General features: G+C 45.4%; 1 protein-coding gene across 1 annotated transcript; it reads right to left on the bottom strand.

The window, feature by feature from the left end:
• Positions 1 to 75: 75 nt before the first annotated feature.
• Positions 76 to 15,338, bottom strand: cdc25b (cell division cycle 25B). The gene is given in 11 exon segments (XM_064955571.1): positions 76 to 345; positions 347 to 405; positions 408 to 479; positions 3,450 to 3,599; positions 6,137 to 6,328; positions 6,606 to 6,815; positions 7,311 to 7,614; positions 7,825 to 7,866; positions 14,014 to 14,056; positions 14,494 to 14,579; positions 14,827 to 15,338. Coding segments are annotated over 11 exon segments (1,605 nt in total). The 5' UTR covers positions 15,033 to 15,338; the 3' UTR covers positions 76 to 104.
• Between the last annotated feature and the right edge of the window lie 9,088 nt (positions 15,339 to 24,426).

The following is a 24,426-nucleotide window of genomic DNA, read 5'->3' as shown; positions in this document are numbered from 1 at the left end:
TTACAATGTGTGGTCGCCAAACTGAACGGCTTGTTATAGAAACTACACAGAAACAAAAATATTCATGTCAACTAATTCACTTTTGATTATTAGTGATAAAGCCATCAAAATGTTTCAAAAGTAGGATTGTGTTTTACCCGGAAGTGAGGGAAGAACTCTTTGTAGCCTCCCTTGAGAATGTAGATTTCTGGGTAGTGCAGGTTAGGGTACTCGTTCATCGTCCTGTCCCTCTCACGTACGAAACGACACATCCTGGGCCCTCGCTCTGAGGAGAACTCACAGTGGAAGACGAGGAGCACCCTGTGGTCAGGGGAGAGGGGGGCGATGGGGGTGCGCAAGGAGGTATACCTGCTCCTCCTGGTAGAGGTTCAGGGCTCCTTTGATGTGGCCCCCCCTCAAACTCATACCGGGTAGCGACAGTCAATCACCACGATCCTCTCGACAACATGATGCAGCTGGCCGCTTAGAGCGGACACCATCTGAGGAGGAACAGACAGGTTAGTCTCCGGTTATAGAGGATCCAGCTGGCCGCTTACAGAGCAGACAGGTTAGTCCCAGGTTATAGAGGATCCAGCTGGCCGCTCAGAGCAGACACCATCTGACGAACAGACAGGTTATAGAGGATCCAGCTGGCCGCTCAGAGCAGACCGGTTAGTCTCAGGTTATAGAGGACCCAGCTGGCCGCTCAGAGCGGACAGGTTAGTCTCAGGTTATAGAGGACCCAGCTGGCCGCTCAGAGCAGACAGGTTAGTCTCAGGTTATAGAGGATCCAGCTGGCCGCTCAGAGCGGACAGGTTAGTCTCAGGTTATAGAGGATCCAGCTGGTCGCTCAGAGCGGACAGGTTAGTCTCAGGTTATAGAGGATCCAGCTGGCCGCTCAGAGCAGACAGGTTAGTCTCAGGTTATAGAGGATCCAGCTGGTGCTCAGAGCGGACAGGTTAGTCTCAGGTTATAGAGGATCCAGCTGGTCGCTCTGAGCGGACAGGTTAGTCTCAGGTTATAGAGGATCCAGCTGGCCGCTCAGAGCAGACACCATCTGAGGAGGAACAGACAGGTTATAGAGGATCCAGCTGGTCGCTCAGAGCGGACACCATCTGAGGAACAGACAGGTTAGTCTCAGGTTATAGAGGATCCAGCTGGTCGCTCAGAGCGGACAGGTTAGTCTCAGGTTATAGAGGACCCAGCTGGCCGCTCAGAGCGGACAGGTTAGTCTCAGGTTATAGAGGACCCAGCTGGCCGCTCAGAGCGGACAGGTTAGTCCCAGGTTATAGAGGATCCAGCTGGCCGCTCAGAGCGGACACCATCTGAGGAACAGAACGACAGGTTAGTCTCAGGTTATAGAGGATCCAGCTGGAAGAGAGCGGACAGGTTAGTCTCAGGTTATAGAGGACCCAGCTGGCCGCTCAGAGCGGACAGGTTAGTCTCAGGTTATAGAGGACCCAGCTGGCCGCTCAGAGCGGACAGGTTAGTCCCAGGTTATAGAGGATCCAGCTGGCCGCTCAGAGCGGACACCATCTGAGGAACAGACAGGTTAGTCTCAGGTTATAGAGGATCCAGCTGGCCGCTCAGAGCAGACAGGTTATAGAGGATCCAGCTGGCCGCTCAGAGCAGACAGGTTAGTCTCAGGTTATAGAGGATCCAGCTGGCCGCTCAGAGCAGACAGGTTAGTCTCAGGTTATAGAGGATCCAGCTGGTCGCTCAGAGCGGACACCATCTGAGGAACAGACAGGTTAGTCCCAGGTTATAGAGGATCCAGCTGGCCGCTCAGAGCAGACAGGTTAGTCCCAGGTTATAGAGGACCCAGCTGGCCGCTCAGAGCGGACAGGTTAGTCTCAGGTTATAGAGGATCCAGCTGGCCGCTCAGAGCAGACAGGTTAGTCTCAGGTTATAGAGGACCCAGCTGGCCGCTCAGAGCGGACAGGTTAGTCTCAGGTTATAGAGGATCCAGCTGGCCGCTCAGAGCGGACAGGTTAGTCTCAGGTTATAGAGGACCCAGCTGGCCGCTCAGAGCGGACAGGTTAGTCTCAGGTTATAGAGGACCCAGCTGGCCGCTCAGAGCGGACAGGTTAGTCTCAGGTTATAGAGGATCCAGCTGGCCGCTCAGAGCGGACAGGTTAGTCTCAGGTTATAGAGGACCCAGCTGGCCGCTCAGAGCGGACAGGTTAGTCTCAGGTTATAGAGGACCCAGCTGGCCGCTCAGAGCAGACAGGTTAGTCTCAGGTTATAGAGGATCCAGCTGGCCGCTCAGAGCAGACAGGTTAGTCTCAGGTTCGAGCCCCAATACTTAGAGCATGGTTATATGCAAAAACATTCATATTACCATCAATTTAACCATTTTGTGCGATAAATTTAAAAAAAAAATCAGTTTAAGTTAAAAATGGACAGTTACATTAATGACAGGACTCGGTTCAAACATTCAGGAAATGCATAAATCCACATTGATGTGCAACCTGTCAAAATAGGAACCAGAATGAGACATCTGGTCTCCTGATCTATGCTTCTAAACCTACTACACTATTCACCACCCGAGGAAGGAGGCACTCCGTGACAGATATTTAAACTATGATCTTGTTGCTGGATTGATCGATCAATTAGCCTACGTGGCCACCGAATGACCGGTGTCAAAATCTCCAGTTGGCAACCAATCCCAAACAGGATGAATTGGCAAACTTTCACAGTGATGATTCTCAGTGTTCAGCGCAACGCACAAACAATGACAAATAAATCAATAGATCGTAAATAAGGTTTTTCAAGCAATAATTATTATAATAAACACTAGAGCAGTAAAAACTATACATCCAGAAAATGTTTAAACCAGGCCTGTGAGCTGGGCCTTAACATATATACCTGGTGGTCTGTCTCCATAACACCAGGGTCTGTCTCCATAACACCAGGGTCTGTCTCCATAACACCAGGGTCTGTCTCCATAACACCAGGGTCTGTCTCCATAACACCAGGGTCTGTCTCCATAACACCAGGGTCTGTCTCCATAACACCAGGGTCTGTCTCCATAACACCAGGGTCTGTCTCCATAACACCAGGGTCTGTCTCCATAACACCAGGGTCTGTCTCCATAACACCAGGGTCTGTCTCCATAACACCAGGGTCTGTCTCCATAACACCAGGGTCTATTGTCTTTGGGTTAATCGTCCGAGCTCAACATGGTTTTTAGTAGATAAACTATGTAGCATCTACAACTTCCTACTGGATATTTGACTACCTTACGATATATTTCTAGAGGCCTTATAAAAACATTAAAAAGTTAGTTAAACGAGTGTTTAGTAGTCAAATAAGCTCAAGAGGCTTGGCAGGTTGGATGTTGTGAGGTGAGAAGACCGGGGACCTTGGTCAAACACCCCATGCGCTCTGGTCAAAAGTAGTGCACTACATAGGGAATACTAGTGGTGATTAGACACATGGCTGTATCATATAACAGCAGTAGTTCTCACCATCTCAGGGGTGATGTATTTCAGGTCCTGGTGTTTACCCTCCACGGTGGACAGGACACAGGGTTTGGTGAAATCTCCGATCAGCTCTCTGTCCTGGTCAGACTCACTAGTGTCCAGCAGCTTCTCAATCTCAGTGTGGTTACAGAACGTCTAGGAAGGAGAGAGAGAGAGATCCCTGGTTACAGAACAAATAGGAAGGAGAGAGAGAGAGAGAGAGATCCCTGGTTACAGAACGAATAGGAAGGAGAGAGAGAGAGAGAGAGATCCCTGGTTACAGAACGAATAGGAAGGAGAGAGAGAGAGAGAGAGATCCCTGGTTACAGAACGAATAGGAAGGAGAGAGAGAGAGATCCCTGGTTACAGAACGAATAGGAAGGAGAGAGAGATCCCTGGTTACAGAACGAATAGGAAGGAGAGAGAGATCCCTGGTTACAGAACGAATAGGAAGGAGAGAGAGATCCCTGGTTACAGAACGAATAGGAAGGAGAGAGAGATCCCTGGTTACAGAACGAATAGGAAGGAGAGAGAGAGAGATCCCTGGTTACAGAACGAATAGGAAGGAGAGAGAGAGAGATCCCTGGTTACAGAACGAATAGGAAGGAGAGAGAGATCCCTGGTTACAGAACGAATAGGAAGGAGAGAGAGACGGATCTCGGCAGTCAGACAAAGCAGAATCTTTGATCGACAAACCACCTTGCATCCCAAAAAACACCTCATTATGTGACCAATATTAGAGAGTCTCTTCGCTTAATCTGATCCCTTCAAACACGCTGACTGTAGGGGGTGGAGACTAGAGAAGTCATAGTCGGTCGACCTCAACGCCGATACCGATTATTGGAAGGACAAAAAAGCCGATACCGAGCAAAAATCTGCCGTTTTTTATTTATAATAACGACAATACTGAATGAACACATTCTAACTTAATATAATTCATCAATAAAATCAATTTAGCCTCAAGTAAAATAATGAAACATGTTCAATTTGGTTTAAATAAGGCAAAAAAAAGTGTTGGAGAAGTAAAAGTGCAATATGTGCCATGTAAGAAAGCTAACGTTTCAGTTCCTTGCTCAGAACATGAGAACATATGAAAGTTGGTGGTTCCTTTTAACATGAGTCTTCAATATTCCCAGGTAAGAAGTTTTAGGTTGTAGTTACTATAGGACTATTTCTCTCTATACCATTTGTATTTCATATACCTTTGACTATTGGATGTTCTTATAGGCACTTTAGTATTGCCAGTGTAACAGTATAGCTTCCGTCCCTCTCCTCGCTCCTCCCTGGGCTCGAACCAGGAACACATCGACAACAGCCACCACATCAAGGCATTACCCATGCAGAGCAAGGGAAACAACCACTCCAAGTCTCAGAGCGAGTGATGTTTGAAACGCTATTAGCGCGCTAACTAGCCAGCCATTTCAAATCGGTTACACCAGCCTCATCTCGGGAGTTGATAGGTTTGAAGTCAAACAGCGCAATGCTTGACGCACAACGAAGAGCTGCTGGCAAAACGCACGAAAGTGCTGTTTGAATGTTTACGCACCTGCTTCTGCATACCACCACTCAGTCAGATACTTAGATGCTTGTATGATTGTATGCTCAGTCAGATTATATGCAACACAGGACACGCTAGATAATATCTAGTAATATCATCAACCATGTGTAGTCAACTAGTGATTATGATCGATTGTTTATAAGATAAGTTTAAACAAGATATTTTGTCAAAAAAGATTACCTTGGCTTACTGCATTTCGCGTAACAGGCAGTCTCCTTGTGGAGTGCAAAAACGAGATGACTGGCAGGTCATTATTGCGGCTTGGACTAGTTAACTGTAAGGTTGCAAGATTGGATCCCTTTCTGAGCTGACAAGGTGAAAATCTGTCATTCTGCCCCTGAACCAGGCAGTTAACCCACCGGTTCTCATTGAAAATAAGAATGTTTCCTAACTGACTTGAAGTAGTTAAATAAAGGTACAAAAAAATATACAAAAAACACCTTGAGCGATTCCAAAAATACCGATTTCCGTTTATGAAAACTTGAAAATCGTTTCGACCTTAGTGGAGACATTGCGCAGGGAGGACCAGGGGACTGTAGGGGCGGAGACATTGAGCAGGGAGGACCAGGTGACTGTAGGGGCGGAGACATTGAGCAGGGAGGACCAGGTGACTGTAGGGGCAGAGACATTGAGCAGGGAGGACCAGGTGACTGTAGAGGCGGAGACATTGAGCAGGGAGGACCAGGTGACTGTAGGGGCGGAGACATTGAGCAGGGAGGACCAGGTGACTGTAGGGGCGGAGACATTGAGCAGGGAGGACCAGGTGACTGTATTATGGGGCGGAGACATTGAGCAGGGAGGACCAGGGGACTGTAGGGGCAGAGACATTGAGCAGGGAGGACCAGGGGACTGTAGGGGCGGAGACATTGAGCAGGGAGGACCAGGTGACTGTAGGGGCGGAGACATTGAGCAGGGAGGACCAGGTGACTGTAGGGGTACAAAGACATTGAGCAGGGAGGACCAAAAATACCGGGACTGTAGGGGCAGAGACATTGAGCAGGGAGGACCAGGGGACTGTAGGGGCAGAGACATTGAGCAGGGAGGACCAGGGGACTGTAGGGGCGGAGACATTGAGCAGGGAGGACCAGGTGACTGTAGGGGCGGAGACATTGAGCAGGGAGGACCGGGTACGTACCATTTTTCTGGGAGAGCAGTCGCCCTGGTCCACGTTGGTGATGTGCGTTTCCACCAGGCTGCGTCGTCTCTTCACCCTGACCGGCGTGTTCTCCTCCTGGGGACACTCAGGGCGCTTCAGGGGGGCGCGCTCCACCTGACTGGGCATGGAGGGGGAGCGGAACAGACCCCTCGGCCGACACCGACCCACCGGCTGAAGAGGAAGAGATTGGCGTTCAATTAGAAGACCTATGGATGGACATATGCAGCAACCAAATCTAATGTAGTGAAAACAGACGACATGGGCCCCCGGGGGGCCCCTCCAGACGACATGGGCCCCCGGGGGGCATCCAGCAGCAGACCGCTCTATAGCGAAACTGCTGGTCATTTTAAAACCAAAGACAAATGAAGTCATATCCACAGCAGGCCATACAGAAGACTTTTCATGGATCGCCATGGCAACGCCACTGTAGGAGAGGTGATGCTCCTACCGAGTCCGCTGCAGTGTTGTCCCTCACTAGAGGAGCTGTCAGCAGGCTGGCCATCCCCATGGGCATGTCACACTCCTCCTCACAGTCATCCAGAACTTCAAGGAAACCATCGTCATCCTCATTAAGGGAGCGGGTGAAGGAGGAGCGGCGTAGGATCATGGGACTGCTGTCGTCCAATGAGCTGTGGCGCTGCGACGAGGGTGGGGACAGCTAGAGGGAGGGAGGAGCAAAGGGTTAACTTTCATTTTAACATGACTCACAACTACGACAACGTCTCGTCCTCTGTTATGTCACTGTTCTACTCGCCATGTGGCGTCAGTCACTCTGTTCTACTCGCCATGTGGCGTCAGTCACTCTGTTCTACTCGCCATGTGGCGTCAGTCACTCTGTTCTACTCGCCATGTGGCGTCAGTCACTCTGTTCTACTCGCCATGTGGCGTCAGTCACTCTGTTCTACTCGCCATGTGGCGTCAGTCACTCTGTTCTACTCGCCATGTGGCGTCAGTCACTCTGTTCTACTCGCCATGTGGCGTCAGTCACTCTGTTCTACTCGCCATGTGGCGTCAGTCACTCTGTTCTACTCGCCATGAGGGCTGAGAGGTGTCAGTCACTCTGTTCTACTCGCCATGAGGGCTGAGAGGTGTCAGTCACTCTGTTCTACTCACCATGAGGGCTGAGAGGCGTCAGTCACTCTGTTCTACTCACCATGAGGGCTGGGGCTGAGTTGGGCCGACGGGCAAAGTCCTTGTTCTCTCCTCCTCCACTGTGGAAGGACCTCCTACGGCAGCGTGACGCTGGCTTGGCGGGCTTCTTAAACTCGAAGCCCACCTCCTGGTTCTCCTTGTTGCTCTGCCAACCATGCCCAGAGGAGGCGGCTGTATCCTGGACTGAGCCGTACTGTCCGAAGGCCCCGTAGCGGTGCTGCTGGATCTCTGGGTCCGGACTCTTCAGAGCCGGGCTGGAGCCTAACAGCAGTGGTAGAGAGTTGATTCTTCGGATTGGCATTTTACTGTGAAGAGAACGAACAAACAAATCTAGTTGAAACAGGGGATGGACACACTAGATAAATTATGACAAGGATTGTCTATATTATTATTATTATTATTATCTACTCAAAGAGTGGAAAAATAAATTGTTGATTGGTTGTTGGCAGCTGCACCACAACTAGCCAATTTCATCTCCTGGAAACCAAGAGAGAGAGACTAGCCACATGACTTACTCGTTGGTAATTCTCCCAGACTGCAGAACGGCCTCGTCCAACCTGCAGGACAGAGACAAACTATTCAGTCAGAATTATAGTGAGAAGCTTCTGAACCAGTGACTGGGCCAAGCAAGACCCCACCTCGGTAGGTGGACTCAAATTATACCCTATTCCCCCGGTCAACAGTAGTGTTCTATATAGGGAATAGGACTCTGGTCAACAGTAGTGTACTATATAGGGAATAGGGCTCTGGTCAACAGTAGTGTTCTATATAGGGAATAGGACTCTGGTCAACAGTAGTGTTCTATATAGGGCCCTGGTCAACAGTAGTGTTCTATATAGGGTCCTGGTCAACAGTAGTGTTCTATATAGGGAATAGGGCCCTGGTCAACAGTAGTGTTCTATATAGGGAATAGGGCCCTGGTCAACAGTAGTGTTCTATATAGGGAATAGGGCCTGGTCAACAGTAGTGTTATATAGGGAATAGGGCCCTGGTCAACAGTAGTGTTCTATATAGGGAATAGGGCCCTGGTCAACAGTAGTGTTCTATATAGGGAATAGGGCCCTGGTCAACAGTAGTGTTCTATATAGGGAATAGGGCCTGGTCAACAGTAGTGTTCTATATAGGGAATAGGGCCCTGGTCAACAGTAGTGTTCTATATAGGGAATAGGGCCCTGGTCAACAGTAGTGTTCTATATAGGGAATAGGGTCCTGGTCAACAGTAGTGTTCTATATAGGGAATAGGGTCCTGGTCAACAGTAGTGTTCTATATAGGGAATAGGGCCCTGGTCAACAGTAGTGTACTATATAGGGAATAGGCTACCCAGCCACCCTGGTCAACAGTAGTGTACTATCCTGGTCAACAGTAGGAATAGGGTCCTGGTCAACAGTAGTGTTCTATATAGGGAATAGGGCCCTGGTCAACAGTAGTGTACTATATAGGGCCCTGGTCAACAGTAGTGTTCTATATAGGGAACAGGGTCCTGGTCAACAGTAGTGTACTATATAGGGAACAGGTGTTCCCTGGGCCCTCAACAGTAGTGTTCTATATAGGGCCCTGGCCAACAGTAGTGGGGTCCTGGTCAACAGTAGTGTTCTATATAGGGTCCTGGTCAACAGTAGTGAATAGGGTCCTGGTCAACAGTAGTGTACTATATAGGGAATAGGGCCCTGGTCAACAGTAGTGTACTATATAGGGAAGTAGTGTTCCCCTGGTCAACAGTAGTGTTCTATATAGGGAATAGTGTTCTATATAGGGCCCTGGTCAACAGTAGTGTTCTATATAGGGTCCTGGGCCCTGGCCAACAGTAGTGTTCTATAGGGTCCTGGTCAGTAGTGAATAGGGTCCTGGTCAACAGTAGTGTTCTATATCCTGGTCTACAGTAGTGTAATAGGGCCCTGGTCAACAGTAGTGTTCTATATAGGGTCCTGGTCTACAATGTTCTATATAGGGTCCTGGTCAACAGTAGTGTTCTATATAGGGAACAGTAGTGTTCTATATAGGGTCCTGGTCTACAGTAGTGTTCTATATAGGGTCCCTGGTCAACAGTAGTGTTCTATATAGGGTCCTGGTCAACAGTAGTGTACTATATAGGGTCCTGGTCAACAGTAGTGTTCTATATAGGGTCCTGGTCAACAGTAGTGTTCTATATAGGGTCCTGGTCAATAGTGTACTATATAGGCCCTGGTCAACAGTAGTGTTCTATATAGGGAATAGGGTCCTGGTCAACAGTAGTGCACTATATAGGGCCCTGGTCAACAGGTAGGGCCCTAGTGCTTAGACCCTGAACAGTAGTTAACCCACTGTTTCTAGGCCGTCATTGAATATAGGGCCCTGGTCAATTAGTGTTCTATATAGGGTCCTGGTCAACAGTAAAATAAAGATCAAATAAATAAATAAATGGCCCTGGTCTACAGTAGCGCTCTATATAGGGCCCTGGTCTACAGTAGTGTACTATATAGGGCCCTGGTCTACAGTAGTGTACTATATAGGGCCCTGGTCTACAGTAGTGTACTATATAGGGCCCTGGTCTACAGTAGTGTACTATATAGGGCCCTGGTCTACAGTAGTGTACTATATAGGGCCCTGGTCTACAGTAGTGTACTATATAGGGCCCTGGTCTACAGTAGTGTACTATATAGGGCCCTGGTCTACAGTAGTGTACTATATAGGGTCCTGGTCAACAGTAGTGTACTATATAGGGCCCTGGTCTACAGTAGTGTATATAGGGTCCTATAGTGTTCTATATAGGGTCCCTGGTCTACAGTAGTGTACTATATAGGGCCCTGGTCTACAGTAGTGTACTATATAGGGCCCTGGTCTACAGTAGTGTTCTATATAGGGCCCTGGTCTACAGTAGTGTTCTATATAGGGCCCTGGTCTACAGTAGTGTTCTATATAGGGCCCTGGTCTACAGTAGTGTTCTATATAGGGCCCTGGCCAACAGTAGTGTTCTATATAGGGCCCTGGCCAACAGTAGTGTTCTATATAGGGTCCTGGTCAACAGTAGTGTTCTATATAGGGTCCTGGTCAACAGTAGTGTTCTATATAGGGTCCTGGTCAACAGTAGTGTTCTATATAGGGTCCTGGTCTACAGTAGTGTACTATATAGGGTCCTGGTCTACAGTAGTGTACTATATAGGGTCCTGGTCTACAGTAGTGTTCTATATAGGGCCCTGGTCTACAGTAGTGTTCTATATAGGGTCCTGGTCTACAGTAGTGTTCTATATAGGGCCCTGGTCTACAGTAGTGTACTATATAGGGCCCTGGTCTACAGTAGTGTACTATATAGGGTCCCTGGTCTATATAGGGTCCTGGTCAGTAGTGTTCTACTATATAGGGTCCCTGGTCTACAGTAGTGTACTATATAGGGCCCTGGTCTACAGTAGTGTACTATATAGGGCCCTGGTCTACAGTAGTGTACTATATAGGGTCCTGGTCTACAGTAGTGTACTATATAGGGTCCTGGTCTACAGTAGTGTACTATATAGGGTCCTGGTCTACAGTAGTGTTCTATATAGGGTCCTGGTCTACAGTAGTGTTCTATATAGGGTCCTGGTCTACAGTAGTGTTCTATATAGGGTCCTGGTCTACAGTAGTGTTCTATATAGGGTCCTGGTCTACAGTAGTGTTCTATATAGGGTCCTGGTCTACAGTAGTGTTCTATATAGGGTCCTGGTCAACAGTAGTGTTCTATATAGGGTCCTGGTCAACAGTAGTGTACTATATAGGGTCCTGGTCAACAGTAGTGTTCTATATAGGGTCCTGGTCAACAGTAGTGTTCTATATAGGGTCCTGGTCAACAGTAGTGTTCTATATAGGGTCCTGGTCAACAGTAGTGTTCTATATAGGGTCCTGGTCAACAGTAGTGTACTATATAGGGTCCTGGTCAACAGTAGTGTTCTATATCCTGGTCAGGGGTCCCCTGGTCACAGTAGTGTTCTATATAGGGTCCTGGTCAACAGTAGTGTTCTATATAGGGTCCTGGTCAACAGTAGTGTTCTATATAGGGTCCTGGTCAACAGTAGTGTACTATATAGGGTCCTGGTCAACAGTAGTGCACCACACAGGGTCCTGGTCAACAGTAATGCACCACACAGGGTCCTGGTCACGAATTGGCAACTCATTCATAAGCACCTCATCCAGGCAGGCCATTTGACTTCATTATATGAAAACAAAGTGAACAGGCTGTGTTGTTGGAGACGGAGACAGACAGGAGTGTGTGTATTCCTAACATTTCCACTGTCCTACCTTTGTTAGCGAACAAATACACGTTTTATTATTCTATTTTTTAAAGATACAGCGCCTTCAGAAAATATTCACACCCCTTAACTTATTCCACATTTTGTTGCGTTACAACCTGCATTTTTTTATTTTAAGTATCTACACACATTACCCCATAATAAGAGTGGAGAATACAGAAATCTCATGTTAGCGTTGATTACAGCTGTGAGTCTTTATGGGTAATGGTGTTCACATATAGTCCTCTTTCAATAACTGATCTCAGTCCTCTTTAAAGTAAACTATCGTAAATAAAGCTAAAGAACTCAGTTGTCTACATTCACACAACACTCTCCCTTCGACAGTTTTTACAAAGGTGCAGGTCAAGCTATGCTGAGTTATCGGACAGCTAGATATACCTACTTACATTTTGGAAGCCAATAGATTGCAATACAAGTTAAAATGGCAGAATAATTATAAATCAGAAGACAATATTAACATGAAAATATTACTGGCACCAGAACAAATAGCAGAAGACTATGTGCAGATTTAATAATGCTGTAATTGAAAATTGCACATCCAATGCAGGCCACTGGCCCTTTAAGACGAAAGGCCAATGCAGGCCACTGGCCCTTTAAGACGAAAGGCCAATGCAGGCCACTGGCCCTTTAAGACGAAAGGCCAATGCAGGCCACTGGCCCTTTAAGACAAAAGGCCAATGCAGGCCACTGGCCCTTTAAGAGTTTGTACCATGTGATTCTCACCAAATGTAGTCTTCTCGCACTATTCAAAGGCCACAATGGAAATAAACAGCTTCTGAAGCTCATGTATGGTAGTCTGGGAATCAAACCCACCATGCTGGTGTTGCAAGTGCCAATGCTCTACCAAGGGAGCTACAGAGCACCACAGTTGGCAGCTAAACCAGTTAGACCGACAATAGAGCCTTGCTGGCTCTATTGAGAGAGGGGTAGAGGACGGGCGGTTTCAGCCCCGTGCTGGAGAAGAGGTGCAAGGGGTGGTGCCTCCCATTTCTTTCTGCAGCAGAGCAATGCCCACCTGTATGCTAAATAAGCAGTGAGGAGAGCTGAGTGAAAGAGGGGGGGGGTACAGAGGACAGGGTCTGCTAATCTACCGTATGCCTGCTGAAGGAACAACGCTGGCCTCAGCCCTTTTGCAAGGACCCTTTGTTTGCAGAGAGGAGAACGGAGGGGGGCAGGAGTGCGTCTAGTTCAATGGGGAGAAAAGGGGGGTGATTGAGTTTGTTCTCGTAACGACTATAGGGGGCTTGGGGGTACGAGATGCCCCCCATTCAATAGTTCTGGCGCAGAGACCCCCCCTCCCCTTTACCATTCAAACCATAAGACAGGCCATGAGTGTGCCAAAAAAACACTTCAACCCCCCTCATCCCCCCTAAAAAAGCTGCAGCGAGCCATTAAACAGCTGTACGGGAGCTGAATGAATGGCCTCATGGACAAAATACTGCAGCCAAGTGTTCAGAGAAATTGGCAGATGTCCGTATATTCACCCCGAGCCTACCCACAGACCCAAAAGAGAGCCTACCCACAGAGACCCAGAAGAGAGCGCATATATATATATTATGACACTATGATAACATTACAGGATATTTTATATTAGTTTTGGAGGGGGTAGTTTGTTCATTATCGATATGCTAATGTTACTTGACCATGAAGCATGTTGTTCGTTAGCTAGCAGGAGTTCTGTGTAGTCAGTTAATTTAACCTGATGAGAAAATAACCCCTTTTAAAATTGTCTGCATGTGCTTGTGGATTGTTGTAACTTGGGTTTGGTTGTATTATTTTATATGGTAATGTTTTAGAATAAAAGTTGCTTGGATTGTTAAGTAGGTGAATGCTTACTGGCTACGGTGAGATTTACGGGTAAATGGGGCGTTGCCTACCACGGGAAATGGGGCGTTGCCTACCACGGGAAATGTTAAGGAAAGGATGTAACGTGAATTGAAAAGTAGAAAACTCTTGACACTCCTCAAGCTTGCGAAGTGGGAATAGGCCTATTACATAACAGCACCAGTCTGCTTCAGTAATACAGGGCAACAGGAATGGTATTGCATCTCTATGGGGGAAATTAATCAGTTGAAATTAATGTAGATTGAACATCTCCAAATCAGCCCATCACTCAACTCCTGTGATCAAATTTACCTTTGCCCCCGCCCCCCCCCCCAAAAAAAAAAAGAAACAGAAGGAATGTTCACCTATGATCATCTTATCTGCTAATTTACTCAATGAAAATGGACACATCAAGCTGGGGAGATTTACCAACGGCACAATGACAGTAGACCTAATCCCAGAACACAATAGATGAGACGGACTACCTAGCCGTGCTCAGTTGGAATAAGAGGGGGGATGGAGGAGAGTGGGGGAAATGGAGGAGAGAGGTAGTAGGGAGGAAGGAAATGCCAATGCTACCACAGAGATTGATGGTTAAAGACATGAGGACTATCACTTACCTCTCAACATCCACAGGGTCTAAGGGGGAATCCATACCAAGACCTGGAGGAAGATGTAGAAACAAGTCCCAGTTAGCTGCTCATTCATTGTTACTATTTTAAACCGTTAAAACTACACGATGTACATTCTGAACACATTTACACAGGCCTAAACTTAAGGGTGCCACAGGAGAAAATATTAAATCCTGTAGTTTGCGCTTTTTTTCCTGTAAGTAAATTAAACATTTCAATCCTATAATGTCCTGTACTGGCACCATTTCCCATCTCCCAGGCTTTCAATGTGGTCAAACTGCAAAAGGAAGAGGAGAACTAAAAAAACAGGGGACATGACAAAATATAAGGCCTATATGGTATGAACAAAAAAAACAAAGAAATACTTCATAGTTTAAGTAGGAAGCTAGTGTTCTTATTGTCTCCATCTTATTTACACTTTTTTTTGGGGGGGGGTGAAACATTTGCAGCTATGGTATTATGTTTTACCAGCATCAGACGAGCAGTCGGAGGCGAAAGAGGGAATCTTCAGAAGAGGCACATGTACTTTCCTCTTGGGAGTTTCACATTGTTGGCTGGAAACGCAAAAATCGGTACACAATCAGACAACTTTGCCAACATTCAGCAAGTTATCCATTTTCATTGGCTTGAAATATACAAGTGGTTAGTTAACTAGAGTAGCTACATGTTTGTCATGTTATTCAGGAAACTAGCCTAACGTTAGCTAGCAAACCAACCAAGATTATCTTGCAGTTCACAACCAGTTAGCTAGTATGGAAACATAGTCAACTAGGCAACACACGTTTTATGAGAGCCTCTTACCTTCCAAGTCCAGCTAGATTGTTCATGTTTAGGGCCAGATTAGTGACGGGTGACAGTACATTTGTTGAAGCAGGAGAGAAGAGATTATTCTTGATGCAAGTCGAAGCCATGTCGGGCAGCGACAGTGAGGAAAGGCCGTGGATTCTGTCGGGCCTGTTGTTAGAGGTGATAGGGCTGAAATCGCTGATAACGTTTTTAAAATCCATTTTTAACAAAGCTAGCTAAAAAATATGTATATATATTTTTTGATATCAGTTCGGAGGTCCAAAATCATTGAACGTAACAACTAACGTTACTGTTAAGTTAGCTTGCATCCAAATGAAGAATTTGCAGAATTAGTTTGTAAAGAGTAATGAAAACAAAACAACCACGACAAGCTGTTTGCAGACTCTGTCTTGCTAAAAAAAAAATTAAAAATCGATTAATAAATATATATATATATATATTGTCTGGAAGTATATATATTTGATATACTGTCAGAGAGCTGCATTAAGATGTACTCTCCCTGACAGTCCGACTCAACTTCTGAGAAAGAAATGCAGCTGTCTGTATTTAGGTTCAAAATAAAATTAAAAAAACTCAAGAGCGGCAATCATTTCAGCCAATCAGCTGCGTCGTTACATCCTGCACGTCCAACCAGAGGAGGGTTCCTTTTTCGCTCCTTTTTGTCTTTCAAGAAAAAAGGGGGCGGGATGTCCTTTCCCGTAACGTACATGTCTACGAACCAATCAAAGTGCATCATAGGCGGTATAAATCATGACGGGTAGCCAATAAGATGCGTTTTCTTTCTTTCGAGGGTGAATGCAGAATTTTTATAGATTTTTTTTCCCGCGGAAGATTTGAAGCGCCAGCTGAAGAATAACCACATGACCAACACAACCAATCACACAGCAAGGCCATTCATAAAGCCACAGCTGTCTTTCCAACTACTATGAGCATAAATAATAATAGCCTTTTTTTTTCTTCCCTTCTCTCCACAGTAAGTGATAGATTAAGAAATTACAGTTGATTGAATAACAATGTTTTTTACTGTATGAGGGCTATGTAACATGTTCTCTTCTCATTACTTTACAGTTTCACCCAATAAACAAAGGAAGTAAGGAGGACCTTTCGATGAGAACGGATGTATGTGGTGCTCACATTAATTCCGTGTTGCCAAAGCCCATGTCAACATCATAAACCCACCTGGTGTTGCCCTTTACTCTGGATATAAGCCAAGTACGCTAAATGGCTGTCCTGCTTCATGAAGAACTGTCTTAAGTTCCCTTTCCTCATTTAAAAAAGGTGTAATTGAGCACAGACTGGTCCTCCCCCGGATGCACAAAGCACAGTGAATTCAGCCAATACACTGCTACTCAAACTTGCTAACAGTGTCTAGTACAGTCTGTTATTGTCATTTTAACAAATAAGATATGGTTCATTTTGATTGGTTAAATATGGTTTGTTATTATAGCCTACAGCTCGACAACAACAATGGTTAGCCTACACCCTGGATTAACATATTTTAAAAAGTGGAAGTTTACCACCACATCGAATGGACTCGCCCTCATGGTCAACGACAGACGGCAAAAACAGTATAAACTCTTCACTGAGTGAGAGGCTATTTAATACATATATCTTCAAACTGGGGGTAACAGTCACATTGCATCTCTGTTGTCTATGCAGTTTACGTCATGGCAACATAGCCCTGCAGCTACCCCCATTCCGTTCCTTACAAAATGGCCGATAGACAAAAGTTGAGCCTTTCACCACAACGGGTTTAAAAACTCTTGACTGTAATGTGTGATCTTAATGTGTGTCCCATGACTTCACCATGTGTTGTTACTTGCATATTGCCTCCTGATTGACCATATACTTAATGAGGGCCTGTGGGATTGTAGGGGTCCACGAGGAAAGCATCGCTCTCTCTTGTGGCTTGTAATGTGAAGCAACGTCAAGTTAACAATACATCTGCCTTGACAAAGATACACCGTTAGTAGTTATTTTTCTCACGTACAGACACATTTGATTAAACTACACACCACAGATGGAGATAGGAATACGAATATTTGACTTCACTGTGTAACAGCAGGCCTAGTTAAGGGGCCAAATGTCCTATACCGGAAAAATCATATATTGGAATAATTTTCAATAAAATATTTAAAATGTATTGGGGAAAAAGTATTTAGCAAATATCTAAATATAATATATGTACTAAATACACACTCACACCTCACAACCTTCTCTACGCCGATGATAATGCTGAGTTTTTATTGGCCTCGGGTACATTAGCATTAGGTTCTCAAAGTAGCATTTAGCATTGAGTTGTAGTTGAAAATCCCCAAAATGAATGAGGTGTTTATTCCAAAAGGCATTTGAACATACAGTATCTTTAAATATATATATTTTTTAAATACATTTTCATCCAATGCCTGTTTGCCTGAGGCTGACCCCACGTTGGGCTGGTGGCCGAGAGGTTGCTGGTTCAGGTCCCCGAGTCGACTGGGTGTGGGATTTGTCTCCTGTGGAGCGTCTGCTAGATGATTGGGATGTAATGTACATATTGAGCGGTTTCACTGCAGGTATGAAAATGAAGTAATATTTTTTAAATATATATTTACACTATTCTTCAAAAGTTTGGGGTCAAACAGAAAGCTCCTTGTTTTTGAAAGTAAAGCACATTTTCTGTGTGCAGTTTGAGGACAAATACATTAGAGTGTCTAGTTTGAGAAACAGACACCTCCCAAGTCCTCAGCTGGCAGCTTCATTAAATAGTACCCACAAAACACCAGTCTCAATGTCAACAGTGAAGAGGCGACTCCGGGATGCTGGCCTTCTAGTCAGAGTTCCTCTGTCCAGTCTCAACGTCAACAGTGAAGAGGCGACTCCGGGATGCTGGCCTTCTAGGCAGAGTTCCTCTGTCCAGTCTCAACGTCAACAGTGAAGAGGCGACTCTGGGATGCTGGCCTTCTAGGCAGAGTTCCTCTGTCCAGTCTCAATGTCAACAGTGAAGAGGAGACTCCGGGATGCTGGCCTTCTAGGCAGAGTTCCTCTGTCCAGTGTCTGTGTTCTTTTGCCCATCTTAATATTTTCTTTTTATTAGCCAGTCTGAGATGTGGCTTTTTCTATGCAACTCTGCCTAGAAGGCCAGCATGCCGGAGTCGCCACTTCACTGTTGACGTTGAGACTGGTGTTTTGCGGGTACTATTTAATGAAGCTGCCAGTTGAGGACTTGTGAGGCGTCTGTTTCTCAAACTAGACACTCTAATGTACTTGTCCTCTTGCTCAGTTGTGCACCGGAGCCTCCCACTCCTCTTTCTTTTCTGGTTAGGGCCAGTTTGCGCTGTTCTGTGAAGGGAGTAGTACACAGCGTTGTACAATATCTTCAGTTTCTTGGCAATTTCTCACATGGAATAGCCTTCATTTCTCAGAACAAGAATAGACTGATGTGTTTCAGAAGAAAGTTCTTTGTTTCTGACCATTTTGAGCCTGTAATCGAATCCACAAATGCTGATGCTCCAGATACTGAACTAGTCTAAAGAAGGCCAGTTTTATTGCTTCTTTAATCAGAACAAGCGTTTTCAGCTGTGCTAACATCATTGCAAAAGAGTTTTCTAATGATTAGCCTTTTAAAATGATAAACTTGGATTAGCTAACACAACGTGCCATTGGAACACAGGAGTGATGGTTGCTGATAATGGGCCTCTGTACACCTATTTAGATATTCCATAAAAAATCAGCCTTTTCCAACTACAATAGTCATTTACAACATTAACAATGTCTACACTGTATTTCTGACCAATTTGATGTTATTTTAATGGACAAAAAATGTGCTCTTCTTTAAAAAAAAACAAGGACATTTCAAAGTGACCCCAAACCTTTGAAGGGTGGTGTATTTTTTTAAAATATTAAAATATTTTTTCCCAGAGCTGTCAATTACAATTAGAAACATTCCAGAGCCCCACCCCCAGCCCCACCCCCAGCCCCACCCCCAACTGACAGAGCAGTCGTTACAATTTATAACTTTTCTTCAGAAGGAGAAGAGCAGCTGTCACCACTGAAATGTTTTCTCATGGATAATGGCCATTTATTTGATTATACATACATACATACATACATACATACATACATACATACATACATACATACATACATACATACATACATACATACATACATACATACATACATACATACATACATACATACATACAATTGATTTTTAAAAACTGTTTTGAACTTGGTGGGTGGACAGAGGAAAAAGAGTTTTCATAGAGCTTGCAGACACAGCTATCTAGCTAGATCCTTCTTTCACTGCATGAAAGGCAGAGTTTCTGGGTGAAATCGGATCTGCTACAGTATATTCCCGTGAATTTTGAGATGGGAATTTCCCATATGTGTGTGTGCAGACTCCTGTAGACTCACGCACATCCCAAACATTTGCTTGATACGTGAATTTCTGTGATAGTAAATTCCCAATTATGAATTCATACGTTTCTGGACGTTTCTGTGCCTCTCTATCAATTAAATGTAATTCTAAAGCCCTTCTTACATCAGCCAGTGTCTCAAAGTGCTGTACAGAAACCCAGCCTAAAACCCCAAACAGCAAGCAGTGCAGGTGTAGAAGCACGGTGGCTAGGAAAAACTCCCTAGAAAGGCCGGAACCTAGGAAGAAACCTAGAGAGGAACCAGGCTATGAGGGGTGGCCAGTCCTCTTCTGGCTGTGCCGGGTGGAGATTATAAACCTAGAGAGGAACCAGTGTATGTGGGGTGGCCAGTCCTCTTCTGGCTGTGCCGGGTGGAGATTATAAACCTAGAGAGGAACCAGGCTATGAGGGGTGGAGATTATAAACCTAGAGAGGAACCAGTCTATGTGGGGTGGCCAGTCCTTTTCTGGCTGTGCCGGGTGGAGATTATAAACCTAGAGAGGAACCAGTCTATGTGGGGTGGCCAGTCCTCTTCTGGCTGTGCCGGGTGGAGATTATAAACCTAGAGAGGAACCAGGCTATGTGGGGTGGAGATTATAAACCTAGAGAGGAACCAGTCTATGAGGGGTGGCCAGTCCTCTTCTGGCTGTGCCGGGTAGAGATTATAACAGAACAAGGCCAAGATGTTCAAATGTTCATAGATGACCAGCAGGGTCAGACAATAATAATCACAGTAGTTGTCGAGGGTGCAGCAAGTCAGCACCTCAGGCGTAAATGTCAGTTGGCTTTTCATAGTCGATCATTCAGAGAATCTCTAACGCACCTGCTGTCTCTAGAGAGTTGAAAACAGCAGGTCTGGGACAGGTAGCACATCCTCAGGGTTTCATAGCCGCAGGCAGAACAGTTGAAAATGGAGCAGCAGCACGACCAGTTGGACTGGGAACAGCAAGGAGTCATCAGGCCAGGTAGCCCTGAGGCATGGTCCTAGGGCTCAGGTCCTCCGAGAGAGAGAGAGAGAGAGAGAGAGAGAGAGAGAGAGCGAGGGAGAGAAAAAGCGAGAGAAAAAGAGAGAGAGAGAGAAATTAGAGAGAGCATATTTAAATTCACATAGGACACCGGATAAGACAGGATAAATACTCCAGATATAACAGACTGACCCCAGACCCCCGACACATAAACTATTGCAACATAAATACTGGAGGCTGAGACAGGATGTGTCGGGAGACACTACCTCGTTTTGGAAGAGAAGCCCAGTGAAAAGAAGCTAACTCTCTGTGTCTCATTTTTAGCCTATTTTCAGGTTTGTAATGCTCGTAAGCATGGTCTCGTTTTCAAAATATCTAGAGATGACATGTTTATCTAACTGTGATGAGTGTTCTGGTCATTTTGTTGTATAATTTAAGTGTTTTGTCCGAGTTTTTTGACCGAGTGTTTTGACCCAGTGTTTTGACCAAGGGTTTTGACCCAGGGGTTTGACCAAGGGATTTTGACCCAGTGGTATGACAGAGTGGTTTGACCCAGTGTTTTGACCCAGTGTTTTGACCGAGTGTTTTGACCCAGTGTTTTGACCCAGTGGTTTGACTGAGGGGTTTGACTGAGGGGTTTGACCGAGGGGTTTGACCCAGTGTTTTGACCCAGTGTTTTGACCCAGTGGTTTGACCCAGGGTTTTGACCCAGTGTTTTGACCAGTGGTTTTACCAAGGGTTTTGACCCAGTGTTTTGACCCAGTGTTTTGACCCAGTGGTTTGACTGGGTGTTTTGACCCAGTGGTTTGACCCAGTGTTTTGACCCAGTGGTTTGACTGGGTGTTTTGACCCAGTGGTTTGACCGGGTGTTTTGACCCGGTGATTTGACCCAGTGTTTTGACCCAGTGTTTTGACCCAGTGGTTTGACCGAGGGGTTTGAGCCAGTGGTTTGACCCAGTGTTTTGGCCCAGTGATTTGACTGAGGGGTTTGACCCAGTGGTTTGACCCAGTGTTTTGACTCAGGGTCTTGACCCAGTGGTATGACCCAGGGTTTTGACCCAGTGTTTTGACCCAGTGTTTTGACCCAGTGTTTTGACCAAGGGTTTTGACCCAGTGGTTTGACAGAGTGTTTTGACCCAGTGGTTTGACAGAGTGTTTTGACCCAGTGGTTTGACCCAGGGTTTTGACCCAGTGTTTTGACCAGTGGTTTGACCAAGGGTTTTGACCCAGTGTTTTGACCCAGTGTTTTGACCGAGGGGTTTGACCCATTGGCTTGACCCAGTGGTTTGACCCAGTGTTTTGACCCAGTGGTTTGACCCAGTGTTTTGACCCAGTGTTTTTACCCAGTGGTTTGACCGGGTGTTTTGACCCAGTGGTTTGACCCAGTGTTTTGACCCAATGGTTTGACCCAATGTTTTGACCCAGTGGTTTGACCGAGTGTTATGACCCAGGAGTTTGACCGGGTGTTTTGACCCAGTGTTTTGACCCAGTGTTTTGACCCATGGTTTTGACCCAGGGTTTTGATCCAGTGGCTTGACCCGGTGGTTTTACCCAGTGTTTTGACCGGGTGTTTTTACCCAGTGGTTTGACCCAGTGTTTTGACCCAGTGTTTTAACCCAGTGGTTTGACCCAGTGGTTTGACCGAGGGGTTTGACCCATTGGCTTGACCCAGTGGTTTGACCGAGTGTTATGACCCAGGAGTTTGACCGGGTGTTTTGACCCAGTGTTTTGACCCATGGTTTTGACCCAGTGTTTTGACCCAGTGGTTTGACCCATGGTTTTGACCCAGGGTTTTGACGCAGTGGCTTGACCCAGTGGTTTGACCCATGGTTTTGACCCAGGGTTTTGACGCAGTGGCTTGACCCAGTGGTTTTAACCAGTGTTTTGACCCCGTGTTTTTACCCAGTGGTTTGACCCAGTGTTTTGACCCAGTGTTTTGACCCAGTGGTTTGACCCAGTGGTTTGACCCAGTGTTTGACCGAGGGGTTTGACCCATTGGCTTGACCCAGTGGTTTGACCCAGTGTTTTGACCCAGTGGTTTGACCTAGTGTTTTGACCCAGTGTTTTGACCCAGTGGTTTGACCGGGTGTTTTGACCCAGTGGTTTGACCGGGTGTTTTGACCCAGTGGTTTGACCCAGTGTTTTGACTCAGTGGTTTGACCCAAAGTTTTGACCCAGTAGTTTGACCGAGTGTTATGACCCAGGGGTTTGACTGGGTGTTTTGACTCAGTGGCTTGACCCAGTGGTTTTACCCAGTGTTTTGACCGGGTGTTTTTACCCAGTGGTTTGACCCAGTGTTTTGACCCAGTGTTTTTACCCAGTGGTTTGACCCAGTGTTTTGACCCAGTGGTTTGACCCAGTGGTTTGATCCAGTGGTTTGGCCCAGTGTTTTGACCGAGTGGTTTGACCCAGTGGTTTGACCCAGTGGTTTAACCCAGGGTTTTGACCCAGTGTTTTGACCCAGTGTTATGACCCAGTGGTTTAACCCAGTGTTTTGACCCAGTGTTTTGACCCAGTGTTTTGACCCAGTGTTTTGACCCAGTGTTTTGACCCAGTGTTTTTATCCAGTGTTTTGACCTAGTGGTTTTACCCAGTGTTTTGACCCAGTGTTTTGACCCAGTGTTTTGACCGAGGGTTTAACCCAGTGTTTTGACCCAGTGGTTTGACCCAGTGGTTTTACCCAGTGTTTTGACCCAGTGTTTTGACCCAGTGTTTTGACTGGCATCTCAGATCATTTTGATTTCAGTTCTAAACGTTTGTTTGCCTTCACAAAGTATTCATCCCCTTTGACTTTTTCAACATTTTTCAAAAGTTTCATATTGAATTTAAAAGTGATTAAATTGCAATGTTTTGTCACTGGCCTAAATACAATATCATAATGTTTTTCGAAATGTATACCATTGAGTTAAAAATAAAAATCTGAAATGTCTTGAGTCAATAAGTATTCAACCCCTTTGTTATGGCAAGCCTATATAAGTTCAGGAGTACAAATGTGCTTAACAAGTCACATTAGTTGCACAAACTCACTCTGTGTGCAATAACAGTGTTAAATATGATTTTTGAATGACTACATCATCTCTGTACCCCACACATACAATTATCTGTAAGGTCCCTCAGTCGAGCAGTGAATTTCAAACACAGATTCAACGACAAAGACCAGGGAGGTTTTCCAATGCCTCGCTGAGGGAGGGCACCTATTGGTAGACGGGTGTATATCCCTTTGGGCAGGGTGAAGTTATTAAAGTCACTCTGGATGATGTATCAATACACCCAGTCACTACAAAGATACATGCGTCCTTCCTAACTCAGTTGCCGGAGAGGAAGGAAACCGCTCAGGGATTTCACCATGAGGCCAATGGTAACTTTAAAACAGTTGCAGAGTTTAATGGCTGTGATAGGAGAAAACTGAGGATGGATCAACAACATTGTATTTACTCCACAATACTAACCTAAATGACAGAGTGGAAAGAAGGAAGCCTGTACAGAATAAGAAATATTCAAAACATGCATCATGTTTGCAACAAGTCACTAAAGTAATACTGCTAAAAATGTGGCAAAGAAATTAATACAAAGCGTTATGTTTGGGGCAAATAAATACTACACATTACTGAGCACATCTCTCCATATTTTGAAGCATAGTGGTGGCTGCATCGTGTTATGGGTATGCTTTGTAATGGTTGAGGACTTGGGAGTTTTTCAGGATAAAAAAAGAAACAGAATACAGCTAAGCACAGGCAAAATCCTAGAGGAAAACCTGGTTGAGTCTGTTTTCCACCAGACACTGTGAGACTAAGTCACCTTTCAGCAGGACAATAACCTACAACACAAGGCCAAATCAATCTACACTGGAGTTGCTTACCAAGAAGACAGTGAATGTTCCTGAGTGGCAGAGTTACAGTTTTGACTTAAATCTGCTTGAAAATCAATAGCAAGACCAGAAAATGGTTGTTAATGATCAACAACCGACTTGACAGGGCTTGAATATTTTTTTTAAAGAATAATGTGCAAATATTGTACAATCCAGGTGAGTAAAGCTTGAAGAATTTTGAAAATAATAATGGGCAAATGTTGAAAGACTCTGACAAAGGTGCTTCTAAAAAGCATTGACTGAATACTGTGTGAATGAGATACATGTTTTCTCTATGTCATTATGGGGTATTATGTATAGATGGGCGAGAATATATATTTTTAATCCATTTTGTATTCAGGCTGCAACACAACAAAATGTT

The sequence above is a fragment of the Oncorhynchus masou genome, chromosome 32 (assembly GCF_036934945.1).
Source record: "Oncorhynchus masou masou isolate Uvic2021 chromosome 32, UVic_Omas_1.1, whole genome shotgun sequence".
Classification (NCBI taxonomy): Eukaryota; Metazoa; Chordata; class Actinopteri; order Salmoniformes; family Salmonidae; genus Oncorhynchus; species Oncorhynchus masou.
Note: the sequence above shows the minus strand (reverse complement) of the source record. Positions and strands in the feature narration are given on the sequence as shown.